The 19,115-nt window shown below is 57.2% G+C and overlaps 1 protein-coding gene across 5 annotated transcripts; it reads right to left on the bottom strand.

The window, feature by feature from the left end:
* Positions 1-924: 924 nt before the first annotated feature.
* Positions 925-12,628, bottom strand: AMPD2 (adenosine monophosphate deaminase 2). Of its 5 annotated transcripts, XM_021690270.1 has the most exons (19): positions 12,177-12,188; positions 11,191-11,255; positions 7,124-7,254; positions 6,787-6,917; positions 6,246-6,314; positions 6,041-6,152; positions 5,606-5,792; positions 5,228-5,369; positions 5,036-5,125; positions 4,685-4,814; positions 4,395-4,589; positions 4,176-4,307; positions 3,878-4,041; positions 3,501-3,627; positions 3,246-3,409; positions 2,904-3,024; positions 2,441-2,614; positions 2,118-2,228; positions 925-1,962 (listed from the first exon to the last, which is right to left on the bottom strand). In XM_021690270.1, the coding sequence occupies exons 3-19, from the start codon at positions 7,151-7,153 to the stop codon at positions 1,753-1,755; spliced, it is 2,289 nt and encodes a 762-aa protein (XP_021545945.1). In that variant the 5' UTR covers positions 7,154-7,254; positions 11,191-11,255; positions 12,177-12,188; the 3' UTR covers positions 925-1,752. The 5 variants fall into 5 exon arrangements, with proteins under 5 accessions (XP_021545945.1, XP_021545942.1, XP_044770028.1 ...); XM_021690267.1 differs by lacking the exon at positions 11,191-11,255 and having other exon boundaries at positions 12,177-12,628; XM_044914093.1 differs by lacking the exon at positions 12,177-12,188 and having other exon boundaries at positions 11,191-11,474.
* Between the last annotated feature and the right edge of the window lie 6,487 nt (positions 12,629-19,115).

Genomic DNA, 19,115 nt, shown 5'->3' with positions numbered 1-19,115 from the left:
GGTCTGCCAGGGAGAGGCGGGGCTGGGGCAGAGCAGGCTGACAGGAGGGGAGGAAGCCAGCTTCCCGCTCCCTCACCGGGCCCTCGATTACTCACACTCCTGCTGTCCCAGGGCTAATTGTTTCTGAAGCGCCAGCCCATCCATTGCCCCACTCAGCAGCCGCAGGCTTCTCTGTCACCAACCCAAGACCCTGCACAGCACAGGTCACATTCCACTTTTCTCCTTTACTCCGGCAGCACACTGCAGCAACTTCTATGTCCAAGGAGGTGGTCCGGAGATTATGCATGAAACATGGACCGGAGCCAAGTCACTTAGGCGCCTGGGGGGCTCAGTCCTTAAGCCTCTGCCTTTGGCTCAGGTCATGATCCCAGGGTCCTAGGATTGAGCCCCGCATCGGGCTCCCTGCTCAGTGGGGAGTCTGCTTCTCCCTCTGCCACTCCCCCTGCTTGTGCTCTCTTTCTCTCTCTCGCTCTCTCTCTCGCACGTGTGTGCAAAAATAAATAAAATCTTAAAAAAAAAAGCCTGATGTCCCAAGTTTGAGAACCACTGGCCTCAGGTCCGCTTGTAAGTGCGAATTCCCACATTTACCCAGCTGTCCCGAGAGGCTGGAAGTGAGGCAGTAGGAGACGCAAGGGATGCTAGTCCTCAAACTGGTATGACAGGAATGTGCCCCAGACCTGGGGCCAAGTGCCCACTTCAGAAGGGGCAGACAGGACAAGGGCCTGGGGCAGCAGATGCATCCCTAGTGGGCCTCTCCTCTCACCCAGCTTCCATAGTCCGTTTCTGCATTCACAAACACACATCAGCCAAGCCCAGTCATTCCCCTTAGGATCTGCTGCACCTCTAGCCACAGTGCTCCTGGATCCACGCTCCGCCACCGCCCCCATGGCTCTCCCTCTCCAAACAGAGATCCCACCTGCCTCATTACTTAAATAATCTTTATTTCTCATGCACTAGGAAAGATCGGATTGTATGAAACACTGCATTTCACAGCAAAGGCCTCAGTCCAAAACACAGCACAGGGGACCAGGTGGATTCAGGTCTGGCCAAAACTCTGGGGACCATCGTGGGGCTACCACCCCCAGGGCTGGTGACAGATTCAGGACCCTCCAGCTGTAGTGGCCCCAGACACAACACAGGGCAGCTACCCCCTCCCACAGAGGCACAGGAAGCTGACATCAGAAGAACACGTGGACCAGAGAAAGGACGGAGGAGGCTGCTAGGCAGTGACGTGGTGGAGGCGGTGGTCCAGCGCCGCCGAGGCCCAAGTCCAGGCCGCCAGGGTTGTGACTGAGCTCTCCGCCCAGCTATGCTCACTGGAACTGCGGGAGTGCCACAGATCCCCGGCAGATACACACGGGCCCCACCTGCCTGCTCCTCAGCCGCACACACAAGACGACATCTGCCCAGATGGGACCCCAAAGGCTAGAGGGGCCAGTCCCCCTCAACCATCCCTAGCCCCTGTGGACACTTAGACGCCCACCGGACAGCCAGGCTTCAGAGGTTCCTGGGACAGGGCCATGGGCAGGGCAGCCAGCAAACCTGGGCCATCAGGTACCATCCGAGCCAAGACAAGAGCAAAGCAGATTCTGGGCACCACTTTCCTGGAGGTGGCACCGGGACAGATACAGGTTGGAGACATGCGGGACAGAACGAAGAAGAACGGACACATGCAGACGTGACAGGGCGGGAGGGGTCTGAGGATAAAACGTGGTCAAGGTGCTGAGCTGCGGGGGACACAGTGGGCCGGGCTCACTGAGGCCCCGGGCTTGTCGTGACCCCGCTCTCCTCGGGGATGGTCTCCAGCATCTCACTCTGGACAGCCTGTGTGATGAGAGCCAGCTCCTGGCATAGAGTCTCATAGCGGTAGCCCACACGGATGTCCGGCACGTTCGTACGGCGGATATCATTGCCCTCGGGGCCCTCCTTGGTATAGTTGGGTCCCAGCCAGTGGCTCTTCACCTGCAGTGGGCAGGGGGATCAGACAGGGCCGCAGCTAGCTTTGAGGCGCCATGCCCCAGGCCTGAACCATCCCAGGGCCAGCACCCCTGGCACCTCCCCAAACGCAGAGGAGAGGAGAGGGTGGACACCAGGCTCCAGGCGGGTGGGGGTGGTACCTTGTGGGAGAAGCCGCTCATGAGCACGCTGTTGCGGGCCAGCTCACACATGTCGCAGGAGCTGAGCTTCCACACCTGCGTGGCGATGCTGTACTCCTCCATCAGTGGCTCCTGCGCAGGCCAGGTGCCCTCAGACGGGTGCACGCGGCCCTGCCACCCAGTCCCCGCCCACCTGTCCTTGGGCGCCCCCCCCCCCCTCGGCAGGATGGCAGGATTTGCCCCAGGACGTGCTGCACTCCACCAGCAGGGGGCAGCACCAGCGCCGAGCCCCAGGGGCCTGGGTGCCTTGGGCGTCCCAGGACCACCAGTGGTCGGGTTCTGACCTTGGTGAAGTGGAACTGCAAGGGATCATCAGTGGACAGGGAGACCATGAGCCCGCGGGACAGGTACTCGGGGAGCGGGTTCCGGTGGTAGCTGAGGAAGAGGCTGTTGTTGCTGAGAGGAGACATGGCGATGCCAATCTGGGCCAGGTAATACAGGTACTGCAGGACTGGGGCCTGCGTGGGCAGCGGGGAGGGGCCTGTCAGGCAGCCTCAAGGCTGGGGAGGACACCTGGCTCTGGGGGGTGCAGGCCACAGTGGAGAGGGCGGGGAGCCCAGCCTCGGCCTCACGTACAGAGGGTCATTTACAGCCAAGATCCAAGCGAGGGCCGCAGTGTGGAGGCTGGGCTGTGCAGGGGTCCAAACTGGGGGTTTGGTGAGGAGGGAGACCAGTTACTGAAGAGGCTCGAAGGGTTGAAAGGGAGGTGAGCGATCAGGAGGGGAGGCTGGGGGTGCAGGCCCTGACCTTGCGCAGAAGCAGCCCGTGAGAAATGTTCTCGGCCAGCATGAAGGCCGACACCAGGTGGTGGATGGGCCCCGCTTCCCCACAGTGTGGCCTCAGCACAAACGTGTGGAAGCCCCTCTGCCTGGGGGCAGAAAGATAGCGTCAGCTCCCCAGCCCGGGCTCCCGAGCCCCCCGCCCGGTGGCCACCTGGACCTGGGACAAAGCGCCAGGGGCAGATTCTTGGCTGTGAGGGGTGAACCCGGAAAGAACTCCCTGGGTCCGGGAGTGGGAGCAAGGGGCGGGTCGGGGCTCCGGCGGCCCCAGGACAGGGCAGCAGAGTCACCACACCGGAGGAACAGGCACCTGCGCAGGTGGTTCAGCATGGCCATGTTGACAAAGGTGTAGTACAGGTAGTAGGAATAGGGTGGGTTGTCCTCCTCCACCCAAGCCTTGGGGAGAGGGCTCTCCAGGTTGAAGACGTGATTCTCGGGCTTAGACTCATCGTCCACGCTGTCGAAGCCATCCACCTGGCCCGGGATGCTGGGGTCAGGCCCGGAGCTGCAGCGGCCCCTCACGCAGGCCGCCCTCCCCCTCCCCTGCCCCATGCAGCCCCCTCACGTGCTCCAAGAAGAGGTGCAGCTCCGGGTGGCTGGCAGGGTGCACGGTGGCCTCAAACAGTGGCAGGAAGATGTTCTCCAGCATCTCCTGGAAGTTGGCTAGCTGGCCCTTGGTACGGTACACGTCGCTGCACGCAAGACGCGCGCACGGGACTGCATTCACCAAGCGTCGGAGCCTGGCCCGCACGCGCCGGAGCGCTTCTGCACGACCCTGGGTGGGCCGGGCCGGGCAGACCACGAGCGGAACCAGGGGGTACCCCTCCCACTCAGAAGGCTCGGCTGCGGCGGGGGGACCCGCCACCCCAGGCAGGCAGGAGGCAGGCGCTGTCCCCTTGAACCCTGCCCCGCACGTTCCCTCCCGCTCCGAGGGACACTCACAAGAGGCGGGGCACTTGCACCAGCCAGCGCACGTTGGGAGAGTGTACTCGGTGCTTCACGGCCCAGCACGCCAGCTTGTCCCACTCGTCCCTCGAGCGCCCATAGATGGAGAGCCGCAGCTCTGCGTTCTGGTATTTGCTCTCCTCCAGGTCGGACATCACTTCCTGAAAGACATGCGGGGGCGGGGCGGGGGGGCAACCATCACACCCACCCACCCGGCTCCCGTGCGGTCAGGGAGAGGGCTGCTCAAGGCTCTCGCTACCCCTGCACATGGGCCTGGGCGGTCCCTCCTCCTCACCTTGATAATGTGGGCAAAGTACTTCCCAGAAACCCTGTTGTCGGTCTTGATGAAGATCTCTCGGAGGACAGACTCCCCAATGGGGTTGTACTTGGCATTGAACTTGTCAAAGCGATGGAAGGTGTTCCTGTCCTGGGGAAGATGGGCAGGCCCAGGTCACCCCTGCCCCTGGGCCACACACTGACCCAGCCCCTCAGCCCCTGTGCCAGTGGGACAGACCGCGTGCATGTCCAGCGTGTCCACACTCAGGTCGTAAGCAGTGAGATTCATGCTCTCAAAGACCTCCCGCAGCGTCTGCTCACGGCCCTGCTCCACGTGCACAATCTCCTCCAGGTGCCGCTTCATCGCGCGTTTGATGAAGCGCAGCAGGTGCTTCTGGTTCATGCAGGACGAGGCATGGATGTGTGTGTCCACCTGGGGTGCAACAGGGGGCCGCTGGGTTCCCTGGAGGCCAGTCCGCAAGGGAGGCCAGGCAGGGGCGCAGGGCCGGACACATGGGGAGGGCCCACCTTCCGGATGTTGTAGAAATCTCGGTGTGGCACCTTCTTCTGGGCGGCCAGCTCCTTCATCTCATTGAGCAGCACGTGCATCTGGAACTTGGAGCTCAGGTACTGTAGGCGGCGGTAGCAGAAGGACTTTCTGGACAGGGAGAGAACAAGGCAGGGGCAATGAGCCACAAGCAGAGGGGGGAGGGGACAGGACTGAGGGGGCGGGAGGCAGGACGGAGACAGATGGAGGGAAAGGCTAGGTCTCGGTGACTGTGAAGGGGTGAGAGGTGGCGGCAGGTGTTTGCAGCAGGGCTGCAGCTGGGCAGTTCGGGCTGGAAGGGAGCTGAGTGTCTGGGCCAGGCAGGGACTCACATGGGGCCGTTGATTATCAGGGCCATCAGCACATTGACATCCGCCACAAATTCCTGCAGGTCAGGGTACGGCAGCTCCACCTCCGGGCAACTGGCAGGTAAGAGGAGCTCAGGTGAGGTGCCCCGTGGGCCCTCCCAAGCTGGGGCAGCCCCCACACAGCTCTTCCCCGCCGCATTCCCCACACCCGCTTACTGCTCATCGGGTTCCCTGCGGGTGTAGACATGCACCACGCCCTGCACCATGCGCAGACCCAAGCCCAGGTCCCCAGGCATGGTGCTTGGCTCACAGTACTCATAGGGGTGCTGCTCCAGCGCAGGGGGGTGCACCGGGGCATCTGCAGGGTGGGGAGGGTGGAGTCAGGGCCAGGGCTCTTCCAAGCCACCCACTGCCCAGCCCAGAGGCCCCACAGAGAGGGAGAGCTCCTGCCCCTGCCTCCACCCACCATGGACCAAGGGGCTGGCATGAGCCTGGGTGGGGGAAAGCAGGCAGGGTGGAGGTTCTCGGGCACCAAAGCTCAGGGAGTCGGGGACACCAGGGCACTTGGAGCAGGGCAGGGATGGGGGGTCCCACCAGCAGACACGGGGGTGTCAGGGCCCTGCTCATAGGTCCGTGTCTCCAGAGGCTTCTCAGCCAGCTGCTGCAGGTACCGACGGGTGGTGGGGCAGAAACTCTGCAGCGACAGGGCCATGTACTTTTCCCGGATGAAGAGTGCCCGTACCACGCTCTTGGCTGCGTCCAGCAGGTCTGTGAATGGCACCTGGAGCCAAGACATGGGGTCACTCTCCTTGCTCTCAGGCCCAGACCAGGCTCACCCTCACCCCTTCCCCGAAGCCTTGACCCTGGAAACAGCACATCAACTAGCTCCCAGCCACAGAACCTTTGCCCCTCCACCTTTTGGAAAGAGAAATGCCCTCTCTAAGCCACACCCAGCTCCCAGGCTGGGGGAGCCCATGGGGACTCCTGGAGTCAAGAGGGGTAGAGACCCAAGGCCCTGCCAACACTGACCCCACACTTCTCCTCGCCGGAGATGGTGACCCGCTGAAATTCCCGCTCTAGCACCACGTCTCGCTCCCGCAGGCCCCGGTCACCTTGCCCCTCGCCCTGCTCCTTGTAGAGCCTACGAGCGGAGAGCACAAGGGAGGGGGCTGGAGCCAGCAGCGGGACAGGCCCCACAGTCCCACAGCCCTCCGCACCCCTCTGCCCTCCTCACTGGAGGTCCGAGGCACTGTCTGTCTTCAGGAAATCTTGCTTGGCCCGAAGCAGGATGTCCGGCTCCAGCCTAGAAGGGAGAGCGGCAAGAGGTCAGGCTGATGACAAGGGAGGGATGGCCCTGGTGGTCAGGTCCCTGCCCCGTGCCGGCTACTGTGCCCGTGTTGTTCCTCGTGGCCCCGTGGGGCCGTGGAATCCTGCACTGTGGCTGTTGTCCGACCCCCACGTTACAGATGAGAAAGCCCACCCAGAAGCTGAGTGACACGTTCTAGGCCACACGGGTGGGTACAAGACAGAGCCAGAACCCAAGAGCCTGACTCCAAAGCCTGCGCTCCATACCACTGGTCTACGGTCCCTCGCCAGCCGGTCTGAGGGAGCACAGGATGGGAGAGGGACAGAGACGGGGCTCTGACAGTGTCCCAGTAGAGACAGACGGATGCTGGGCAGGCCACCCCTGTGCCCCCTAGCCCCGACCCCACAGCAGCCTGGCCGTGCCCTCTCCACCCATGGCTGCCTGCTGGACTCTGGGCCTGGGGCCCTACTTGACATCCTGGCTGATCTGCCTCTCCAGACGCTGCCTCCGCTCCTCCAGCTGCTCGATGGGGCTCTCCTCAGGGAACTCGTACGGGGCGCTGCGGAGCTCACTCTCAGCCAGGGAGCGGCTGAACAGCTCCTGGTGGGAGGGAAGGCAGCGTCAGTGTGCCAGGCCCTCCCTTGCAGAGTCTCGGGATGGGGAGCTGCAGGTACCTGGGAGAGGCTAGGGATCGGGGCACAGCCAAGCGTGGAGTAAGGGGATGGCTGAGATGGAGGGGTGTGGGGAGCAGAGACAGGACACGGGGACGGCAGTGGAGGGACACAGGGTGCAGTGCCAGGCGATACCTCGGCGATCTCCTTGCATTTGCCATCCATGGACGTGCGTAGGTCGAGTGGGAAGTGCTTGAGGCAGGGGGCAGGGCCTGGCAGGGATCGGGCAGACTGCAGCGGAGGGGCCCCCAGCCCACCCCGAGCCTCTGTGGAGACAGCGATGCCAGGGTCAAAGGGTGGAGGGCAGGGCCTGTGTGCACTAGAAGCCCTGGGCCCCTGCACGCCCCAGGCCTGTCCCAGAGAGAGGCCAGGGGCCTGGAAAGTGGGCAGTCCCTCCTCAGAGGCTGAGGATCGGGCCTGCATGTGGCTCCCAAAGGACCTCACCCTCACAGTCTAGCGCGGGGCCGCTCAGCCATTCCAGGCTCAGGAGTGGGGGGCTCCTGAGGCTGCCTCTAGAGCGACCCGCTGCCTCAGGGAGCAGGAGACCTCCTACAGGAAGGCACACATGTACACACACACACACACCTCCCGGGTGCTCATTAAGGTGCACGTGTACACACACACGTGTACACACACATGTACACACACACACACACACACACACCCTCTCCCGGGTGCTCATTAAGGACCTGGTGGCCAGGCCCACAGCTTCCAGGGCAGGCAGGCCAGCCCGGATCAGACCTGCTTGTGGACCCAGCAAGCCTCCTCTCGGAACCCCAGGGCCTGCGCCCGACATCCCAGACCTACAGAGCACAAGCAAGTTGCATCTGCCACTCAGCTCTGACCTGGGGACCAGACCCCCAAGGGAAGAGGAGGAGGGGAAGTGGAGGGCCTAGTTAGCAGCAGGAACCCTACCTCCTCCCCAGTGGTGTGCCCTCTCCCCCCGGACCCCAGGGCGGCCAAGATGTGGCCCGGCCCCCAGCTGCCCCTCCCACTGCTGGCTGCCCCTCCAAAGGGGACTGCCACAAACAGTCTGCGCCACTCAGAGGCCCCAGGATCTGGGCCGGAGGCCCCAGGGAGGGCCTGGGGAAGGGATTATCAGAAGCCAGGGCCTCTCCACATGGAGGGCAGAACTCCTCAGCCACACCACCAGAAGGCTGGCACTAAAGGCCTCGAAGCTGCTAGTCTAGAGGGGCTGTCTGAGCTCCCAGCCAAGTCAGACCCTCCCTGGGCTACCAGCCCCACCCTCCCCACCAGGAAGCTCTCCACACCAAACTGGGCTCTCCCAGCCTGCTCTGAAGGGTGCTCCCTTCCAGCATGCTCCTTTCCCCTCGGCGCCGGGTCTTAGGGATGGATTGGAGGCTCTGCCCAGGTAGCATGCCTTAAAGTCTGTGGGCTCACTTCACGATCCCCCAGAGTTGGGTCCCAAGGCTGGACAAAGGGAAGAGGAAGTGCCTGCCCTAGATCCAGGACCCAGCCCCCACTCTCCCTGGTGCAGGCCTGGATCCTACCTAGAGTTCAGGCAGCTCCAGCCAGCAGCCCTGTGCCCCTCGCCGGCCGGTTTGCTGAGTGGGGCTGTAGCCAGTCCCCCAGGACAGCTCAGGGGCCCGGCACGGGCTGTACCAAGTGCAGCTGCATGCAGGGGAGACCCTAGGATGACAGCAAGCAGGGGGCTAGGGAGGCCCAGGGGAACCAGAAATCAAGGGAAGGAGCATCAGAGTTGGGAAATCAGAGGAACCTCAGAAGGGAACAGCTTTAACCTCTACCGTACCAGGGCCCAGCCTAAAGTGGAGCCCCCAAGGGGGTGGAGCAGGGTAGGCTGACCCAGGCAGGGCAGTCTGGCTGGGAGGGGCCGGGCCTCCTTAAAACGCACTACCCTGGGGAATGGTGCGTGGGTAGGGCCAGGGTGGCCAAAGGGGTGGGGGAAGAAGAGGGGACGAGCAGCCCTCCCCTCCGTACACAACAGCCCCAGGCCGGCTTCCCCTGCCCGGTGGCCTTGTTTTGCTCACCACTGTCCCCTGGGTCCCTGGGGACAGACAAAGCCTCTTCCAGGGACAGAAGTTGGCTGGCAGTGAGGGAAGTGACTCAGTCCCGGTAGGGACCAGGTACTGAGCTTCTCTACTGCCCATGGGGCCTGATTCATGGCTCCCCAGACCTCCAGCCTCCTCTCGAAGCCTATCGTCGGGAACAAACCGTCCAGGAGGAGAAGTGTGGGAGAAGGGACTAGAATTTGGAGGACTTGAGTCTGACTCTATTCCCACTTACTGGCATGTCTCTGCCTCCCAGAGGCTTCAAGTCCTGTCTATAATGGGGTGATAAGCGGGTCCTGCCCTGTCTACCCACCAACTGCTGTACGGCTCATAGAGATAGAGCTCTGCAGCTGTGGTGTTAAACACCATTCCCTGTGATTATGAACTCCCGGGACGCTCCAAGCACTTACCACGCACAGTCCAACCTTCTAGGGAGGGTGGGAGGTTCTCAGGCCCAGTGCAGGCCGGCACAACCAAGCAGTGAAGGGCAGCAAAGAGAACGGAATTGGACAGGGGTTGAGATGGGGGGTGACACTATCTCATACTTGCAAGAGGGCAGAGCAGGAAGAGGAAAGAAAGATGGGCACCTGCTCCACACCCAGGGTATAAGACGGAGCCCGCGGTCCTTGCCTGGCCAAGAGACCTGATCTTACACAACTCCTGCCTTCCAGACCCTGGCAGGGGAGGCCGCCCGCAGACCTCCAGGGCTGGTCTCTATCAGGTCAGCAGGAGCTGAATTGAAGGTCCTAATCTCAACCTCCCGTCTTAGCAGGGTGGCCCAGGACCTCCACAGAAGCACTGCAGTGACCAGGACAGGCTCCAGCAGCCAGAGCCATTCCTCCAGGCCTGCAGGCCCTGCCCGGGGTTCCAGGGCTTCACTAGAGGTGACAGGCAGTAGCCTCCACACTCCCTGAGGCCAGGCCTAGAAGACCCAGCTTCCTGCCTGCTGGTCCCTTCCCCAGAATCTGTGCACTGCACCACACACACGAGTAGTCCACCGAAAGCCAGAGGGGCTGCTCCCACCAACCAAGATCTTGCCACCTCATCTACCCTCTGACCAGGCGCCCCCTCACTCACTGCCAGGACTGCCTCAGTCAAGAGGCAGAGATGTGCCCGAGGCTTCGACCCCTAAGTCTCAGATGCTCCCACCGAGTGACCACCCAAAGATGTACATATCTAGCCCCAGGGGACACACTCTCTGGAGGGCCCAGACCTGGGCACAGAAAACACAGACCCTCAGGCCAGCACTGACCTCTGGGCAGTATTTTCAATGGCATAAGAAAATACAGGAGATGGACGGTCAGGCTATAGGTACAGATAGCTGCTGAGGGAAGGGGGAGAAGACACTGGCTTGACCTGGTCACCAAAATGGGGGGCAGGGGTCCTTCCTTAGCCACAAGGCCTGGGGCAGCAGACGGCAGGTAGATATCCCTCAGCAAGCAGACTCAGGCAGCCTAGCCCTCAGGGAGATGGACACAGCCACACCATGCTGCCTGCTCCAAATGGTGCAGAGATGCCTACCAGAGTGGGAGGCAAACCAAAGGGTGCAGGCGCACACAAGTAGGCAGCGGCCCCAGCCCGAGCCCCAAAAACAGGCCTGGCCCAAGGACACCCCATACTTCCGAGGAAGCCCACAAGAAAAACCAGGAATGGGCAAACAGCAAATGATGGCTACAGTTGAGCCCCCAGCCCCTGGGATGCCCGGTGGCAACGAGTGTGCCCTAACATCAGACCCCCCTCGCCCCCCAGTTAGGGGATTCGGGATCTGGGGTCCTAGAAATAAGAACTAAGCACAGGAGGACGCCTGAGCCTGCCCAGTAAAGACACAGCCGCCAGCAGTGTGGCCAGCCCACAAACCAGCCAGACCCACACATCTCCCTCTCCATTCACACACACGCTCCACATGCACACGGTCTTAGCACATCCGCACGCTGACACGTGTGCAAACACACCTCTTGCTGCACCCACACCTGCGCCCACTCCTCGTTACAGAGGGCAGCACCCCCAACACAGAACTTGTCACCTTCCACCCCACTTCCCTCCCCACCCCACCTCCCAAGCCAGCTGTCCCTGGGACTGAGGACAAGGAGGGGCATCACCCCAGAGGGGGTGCAGTGGCCTGGGCCAGCGGTGGTGAGGCAGAGCCAGCGCCTGAGGCTAGCACACACTCACCTGGTACTGCAGAGGAGGCCTGCAAGCTGACCCGCTTCTTAAAGGGATATTTGGCCTTGGGGCTGCTGGGGCCAGATGGGTTGGATGCCATGGCTGGAGCGGCGGAGACGGCGGGGGGAGTCTGAGCCGCACCAGCTGGGCCTCGCTCTGCCACATCCAACCCCTTCCTCCGCCCCGCCCCCAGCGGGAGTGACTGATGCAGGAAGCAGAAGCCCCGCCAGCGGAAGAGGCCCTGGCCACGATTTCTGATGTTGTCTAGGCAACCTCGGGCAGGGGGGCCTCCATCCCCGCCTCTTATCCCCTCCCTTCCCTCCTCAGACCCTGGAGTGACGCGACTGCTGCTAGCTGGGACTGGGGGGCGGGGGGTGGGGGAGTGGAGGGGGAGGTGAGCAGACAAGATGGGGAAGGGCCAGCCCCCAGCACTCCACTGACCCCTTCAGGAGCCCTTGCCCCTTGCCAAGGCTCTGGGGCACAGGAGTCAAAGTCCGGGCTAGCTGGTCCAGCCAGCATGGGGGAAAAAATAATAATAAACAGGAACCCAGTGCGAGGTCCAAGCTCAGAACACATTGTCTCAGAGCAGGCGTACTCCGTGAAAACCCAGCCCCTCTGGGGCACAGTCCCCTTTTCTCTATAAAGCTCCCAGCCCCAGGGGTAGTCCAGCTCTGGGAGGATGAGAGTAGAACTGAGAATCCCGGCCCAGTAGGGAGGAGCCTGTCTTGGGAAAATTCCACTGGCCGGCAGAAGCTACCTTCTGGGAAGGCAGGAGGCAGGGGCTTCTCTGGGGGGCTAGGAAAGAGCCCCCAGCAACATCTGACTTTTCTGTCTTTTCGCACTCAGGCTCTGCTCTCCAAGGCCCTCCCCAGGAGGAGACGGCCACCTTCCCTAGGTCTGCAGGCTGTGCTGAGACCCCCACCCTTTTGTCACCCTGCCCACGCACTTCTCTGTCCCAGAAACCCTCCCCCCAACAGACGCGCACATACACTCACCTGAGGCCATGCTGCCCGAGCCCGCAGGGGTATCAGGGAGGCTGCCCGCCAGGGTCTGCCCAGCCGGGAAGCCGGGGTCGCAAAGGAGGGGAGGAGGGCCGGGACCCCGACCCTGGCCCAGTCGCTCCGAGAACCCCTGCCCTGGCACTGCGATGGAAGAAGTAAGGCAGTCTTTCAAAATTGCCCGGAGGCGGGAGGCGGACCCCGGCAGACCTCGGCTGCTGCACTGGCCTCGAAGACCCCGGAGTCCCGACCCCCAGCTCTCTGCTCAAGAGGCGAGCAGGCCACGTGCTTCCCAGGGAGCAGGACCCGGAACCCGTCTGAGCTTCTCTCTACACTCTCTGGGTGTTCGTGATCGGACTACCGTAGCTGGACTGTGGGGGAGTCACGCAACAGGTGCGACCCCACCAAAGCCTCGCCAGCTCCACCGAGCTTCTCGGCCGCCCAAGGCCCCGCCAGACCCGAGGCCCCGCCCCCGCCGGGCAGGCCCCGCCCCCGCTGTGTTCCGCTTCCCCGCGCCACGTGGGCAGCCGCCACTCCGCAGTTGGCCGGCGGGACTTGGGCAAGTCCTGTGCGTCAGCTTCCTCATCCATGAAATGGGGTGGTGTAATCGCACTCAAGAGAGTTACTGTGAGCATTAAATGTTAAGCACCTTTTCACGGTGCCTGGCACTAAGTCGGTGGCCAATAAAAGGTAAACTAGTAGTGTCTCAAGATTAATTCACTTTTAGAAGTCCTATCCCGGCATTCTCACTCTGGGTCGTCCGTTTTCTTCTGGCAGGTGTAGATAAACAGGGTGTGCCCTGCAATTCTGGCTCCCCTTCCCGCATTTACTTCTATATTTATTGGTTAAAAGCTTAGGCCCTATAGCCAGAATGCGTGGGTTCAATTCCATACTCCTCAATCTACTTAGCGATTGACGTTGTTGGGAAAGTTACTGGACTCTGTACTCTATTTCGTTTGGAGAATGACTGTAAGAGACCCTGCTTTGTATGGTGGTTAAGATAATTGAGTTAATGTAAGTCAAGTGGAGACTAATGTAAAACATTGCCTGGCATGTAGTTACTACTCAGTTAATGTCTGTCTTATTCTATGTCCTTGGCCTTGGTTGGTTCCCTGTTGACAACCTCACAGGGTAATGATTTTCCTCATCGCCTATAAAGAAGTGGAGTTGGGCTCTTTGGGGGGACTGCAGACACCCCACACAACAAGCACCCCCCACTGCCAAGTGACAGAGAATCCTACTTAAAGGGAACTTGGGGGGTGGGGTGCCTAAGAACTGAACATACTTAAGTGTATTAGCAGCAATTAATCTTTTTCCTATTCCTCCACCTTGTGGGAGCCCTTCGTCCCCCACACCCAGCTGTACTAATGCTGTTTGTCCAGCTCCTCCTAGTTCTCACCACCCCCACAGCCAGATTCTTTCCCAAACTCTGCCTCCCCACCTCTCCCCAAGCTGGATTCTGGACCCTGAACCCTATTATCCCTGTGTATCTGGTGTCACCTCTATCGATCTCTTCCTGCTGCTCCTCACTGTGGGCAAACTCAAAAACACATGGCCTCCATAGACATGGTAAGACAAGGGAAATGCCATGTTTACCCAACAAATTAGCAAAGATTAAGGGGGAAAAAAATCCTAATGCAGGCAAGGGGGTAATGAGATGGGACACACACATATACTACTGGTGGACACCAAGAGCAACATAATCTGTCTGAAGGCCATTTGGTAATACATAATCAAGAGTCGTTAAAAAGTTATTACTTGACCCTGTAATTCCGCTTTCAGGAAATTGTTCTGCTGAAAAGAGCTGCCAGAAAAATATGCACGGATTTGTTCACCACTGCAATGTTTATCACAGAGAAAGGCTGGAAACATTAAGGTCCAACAATAGGGGGATGTTTAAATTTTGTCAAATGCATGCAATGAAATACAACCATTAAAAATTGTTCTTGGAGAACTTCTTAATGAGGTGGAAATGTTTACAATGTAAAGTCTGGTTTAAAAAAAAAATGAATGTAAAATCTGTACATACAGTATGGCCCTAAATATGTGACACATATGCATAGAAAACAAACACACCAAAAAGGTTACAAATGGTTATCCGTGGGCAGTAGAATTGGGAATTATATTTCCTTCTTTATACTCATCTGCATTTAAAAAATTGTCTACAATGCATAGCCATTACTTTTATAATCAAGGGAATAGAAAACAACAAATCTGTAATAGCCTCCACACCCCACCCCCAACAGACTCTCCTGGATCTTAACCCCAGACTAAATTGCTCTTATCTTTAGGAATTTTGAAGCCGTTGGGTTCTCAACAATGAGTAACAAAATAAATCTTGAAATTAAAAATCAAGCAGCAGGTAACCATGTAGAATGTCATCTATATTCTGACAAAATGCAAATTTTGACATAGTTTTAAGGGGTGGTATCTTGCATTGGGCTAGGTCTCATTAGGACTTCCCCCTTGATTCAGACCTACTTACCTATTACCTACCTAATTAGCCCATAGGTGGCAATCCCTGCCCTCCACCTTACCCAGGCAAACCGGTTCACTAGTCCCTTCATGCTCCTCCCTAGTCCCATTGGCAACACACCCTTCACCTGGTAACCCTCCCCTATTTCCAGACCATTTGGTACGCCATCCCTGCTAGGAAGTGCGTACTGATTACAGCTAAGCATAGATCTCCCCACCTACACAACACCAGCAAAAATCTCAGCGGGGTTCACGGTCTACATAGAACAGAGTTTGGGAAATGAAGGAATGAGTCATCCCCCTTGGCCTCCAGCTTCTTAATGTTGTCTTTGAGCCTCTGGGATCTTCTCTAACTCTAAACACAGCTTCCTCCCCTCCTACCCTATTCACCAGATGGCTCCTTAAATGGCCCTCCCTGAACCCTAGGCCCCCACTCAAGTGTGCTCCTTAATTCTTTGAAGAACGCTTCTCTTAGTGTCTGGCCTATAGCCCACTGTGACGTCAGCCTCCCCCCTAAGGCCAGACCACTCTGCCGACACTGGACTTGGGAGGGAACGCTAGCAGCCTCACACAGATCCTTGGCCAGAACAGTTTCCCAAAGCATCACCTATGCTTAGATCCTTCTAGAACCAAGCTGCTCAGCTCTTGTTTCTCAGCTTGTCCAGCCAGCCCTGTCACCCCTGACCCCAGTGCCCCAACACTGTTTAGAGCATCATGCAGCTGTACCCAGCTGTACCTAGGTCTTCAAATGGTTTTAGCCACGCCCTGCCCTGTCACTCAAGGCCCTCACTTTGCCGTCCTCAACTGGCTGGACATATCCCATTTCCCAGTCTTCCCTGAATACAGTTTGCACCTCAGGCCTCCACACCTTCTCTCATGCTTTCCTCTCCCCAAAATCACTTACTCCCCTTTCTACTGTTGTTCTGCTTCTCTGATCAAAGTCTGTTCATTTAGTCCCTCCCTCCTTTCTTCTACAGAATTTTTCAGTTAAATGTGCTTAGAATTGTTTTTCCTACGAGGGACAGAGGTTAGGTTTTAAACAGCCCTGAATTCTCCAGCACAGTGTTCCTTTAATTAAACTATTTCTCTGTGAATTTACCCCTCCTCTTCCTTTGGACTGGAAGGTCCTGAAGGGAATTCCTCATTATGTGCCCCCAACTCCAGCCGGGACAAGGCTTTACCCACAGTCCCCGCCACTGAGGGTAAGACAGATCCTGAGATCTCCCCTTAGCTCAGGAAACAGGACCAAACTTGTTGGGAAATGGTGAGTCTTTTTTCACTCAAAATGATTTGGTTATCAGGCTGTGAACTAGGACTCCTGAGCTCTGCTGATTCTGATACTAGTTTATTAAGGTAAGGATCATCTTTCTGTGCTTCTAAATGGGAATTGCACCTACATGCTTTACCTGCTCCACCAGGGCACTGAATTCAAATGTGGTAATAAAGTAGAACAGCCACAGGAAAGGCACAGGAGCTGACGATGGGGGGCAGAAGGTCACTGGCGCCAGAATGGGTCAGCATAATTAGAGGCCAGGCGAGGGTCAGGAGCTTCCTTACTCAGCTTAGTAGTGGGAATGGGAAGCCAGCAAACTAGGAAACAAGTAGAAGCAGCACAGAAGTTTGCAGAGGTGGTAGCTGAAAAAGGAACAGCTCGAATATTTTCCCCATGCGTGAAACAAGTTCGTGGTTCCTTTCACAATGCAAGTGCTACTGTTAGCAAGCTCATGCATTTGCCTTTTTTGTCCAAGTTTTCTTTCACTGGCTGCTTATGGGGGGGGGGGTAGTAGAAAGATCCCCTGATTTATCTGTTTATTAAGCTTACATGACCTTAAACAAGTTACTTAACCCTCAAGCCTCAGTTATCTGGTCTGTAAACTGGGGACAGAGCACTTACCTTGTAGTTAGTGTGAGAATGAATGATAGGAGCCCCATAAATTGTCTAGCACAGTTCCTGGCAGTCCCCTGCTCTGAACACAGAAGGTTTCGGTACAGCTCTGGCCGGGGTGTAGGTTACCAATATTGTGAGTAGGCTGCAGCGCTAGGGAGGTATAATTACTGAAACTTTATAGCCAAGATTCCAAGACAGTCACAATTTCAAAGACACTCTCCTGTTTTCTCTTAAGAAGTATTTGCCAAGTTCTGATTGGGAAAACATGATCACTATGGAAGGCACCTTGGCGGCTACCTATTTCTCCATCAGCCCTGAGAGTCTGGGCTCCAGGCCCAAAGCTTCTCATCCAGATATTCAGATATGCAGCTGAAAGGCGGTGGAAGGAGGAAGATGCTCAGCAGTGGCTCAGGGCACCTAGTAGGTAGGAGACCCAGGTGCTACCTCCCACCCTCTCCGGCCCAGTGGACTGCAGCACTTTTCCACACTAAAAGGAAAGAGCACGTTAAACCCTTCGAACTCAAGTTAAAGTCTCAGGGCCTTGGCTGCATATTAAAATCATCTGGGGAAATTTGGAAATCTTCATGCTTGGACTGTATTCCAGACCAATTAGATCAGGTTTTTTCAAACTTGCCACATGATGATAATCACCTATATTAGCTTAAAATAGTTTCTCAGGCTCTGGAATTAGCACCATTACTGGAACGTAATGATTCTAAAACACACCCCTTTAAAAACATACAGGATATAAAAAACAAAAAACAAAAACATACAGGATATGTTAAGATCTTTGAAATCTGAGTGATCTTCCAATCGGTGGTATCTAAGATTTTTTTTTTAAAGATTTTATTTATTTATTTGATAGACAGAGACAGTGAGAGAGGGAACACAAGCAGGGGGAGTGGGAGAGGGGGAAGCAGGCTTCCTGCTGAGCAGGGAGCCCAATGCAGGGCTCGATCCCAGAACCCTGGGATCATGACCTGAGCCAAAGGCAGACGCTTAACGGCTGAGCCACCCAGGCGCCCTGGTGATATCTTAAGATTTGATGACACACAGAAACCAGCATCTCAGGTGATCCTCATAATTAGGCAGGTCTGAGGAAAAAACAGTTCCCTAATACTTTCTAGGGCAGCACTTCCCAAATTTTAACATCCTTAGAGTCACCTGCAATTCTGTTACAATGCAGGTTCTGGATCAGAAGGTCTAGGTTAGGGCCTGAGATCCTACTTTTCTAAGAAGCTCCCAGGTGAACGGTGCTAGGCCTTGTGCCACATTCTGGGTCACAAAATGCTGAAGTATGTCCTCCTGGGGAGGCTCCAGCAGCAACTCATTTAATTAAACTGAAATAACTGGCATAAGGAAATATGACCAATGGAGAGAGTCTTTGATAGGTCTGAGAGACAACTACTGGACTGCACTCTAGCATTTCTCCCCAGGAAGGGGCAGCAGGGATGAAGGCCAGAGGGAGGGCCGTACCAACCTTTGCAAAGCTAGAGGCTAGAGTCCAATAATTTCCCAAGGAAGCAGTTTGCTATATGAGGCAGCAGACCCCCACTCTGTAAGTACCAGCGTAAGTTCACTCACCAAGTGAAGTTGGGCCTCAGGTGGCTTTAGTGGGTTGAGGGGAAGCAGCCCCCTTCTGTCTACACATACCCTTTTTCCTTCATTCAGTCACCAAACCTTTACTGAGGGTCCACTAATAAACCACAAGGTCTGAAGGATTCAAAGATGAATCACATTTGGTCTCTGAGCTCCAGGGGAAGGAATTCAGCCCGGGGGAAACCCATGTGTAACGTGAAGTACAATATGAAGTGATAAGTGCTATTAACAGAAGCACACACGATGAGATGAGCCAACATAAAGGAACGACGCTGAGAGCTTCCTGGTGCAGCAGCCACTGGAGGAGCTAGAGGAAACATTTCTAATCTTTCCAGGAAGGGCACCACCCTGAACAAAAACTCCTTGCCAGGACCAGCCTGCATGGAGAGGGTGCTTTGATGGAGAGGGTGCTTTGATGCCTTGAAGCCCTTAAAACCAAGACTGTACAATCTGGAGCCTCAGGATGGGCAGAGCTTCCTGCATTTATGCCTCTAATCTCTAGCACTAAGATGCAAGTGAATCCAGGGAAGGAAGAGACTTTTAGGGGATCAGCCCCTCAAAAGGATGGGGCAGCCATGATCTCATTCCAGCCAGCTTCAGTACCCGCATCCTATCCTCTTGTGTCAGAATCCCGCAGATCGTTTTCCTAGTTACAGAAACACAAGTCTTTGCCCTTTGTCATACTGAGCTCTTAATTGGCTTTGACCCGTCACATTGCTAGCTACAAAGGCTACATTCCCTAGACTAAGTAGATCTCCAGCTGGGTAGGGAATCTCAGCAAAGACAGGCAGGGTACAAGAACCTAGAACTTGCTCCCTCACCGAGCCCCCTATAGACCAGCTTTTTAGGAGGACTACAACGAAACGGATACTCAATCCCAATTTACTTTTTCCTTATTTTCCATCTCACATAGGAAACTCTAGAGAAGAAGCTTAAGGGCCGGAAGAAGCAGCCAAGGAGGAGACAGCAGAAAG

The sequence above is a fragment of the Neomonachus schauinslandi genome, chromosome 4, assembly GCF_002201575.2.
Source record: "Neomonachus schauinslandi chromosome 4, ASM220157v2, whole genome shotgun sequence".
In the NCBI taxonomy this organism is placed as follows: domain Eukaryota; kingdom Metazoa; phylum Chordata; class Mammalia; order Carnivora; family Phocidae; genus Neomonachus; species Neomonachus schauinslandi.
This window is presented reverse-complemented; position numbering and strand designations above follow the sequence as displayed.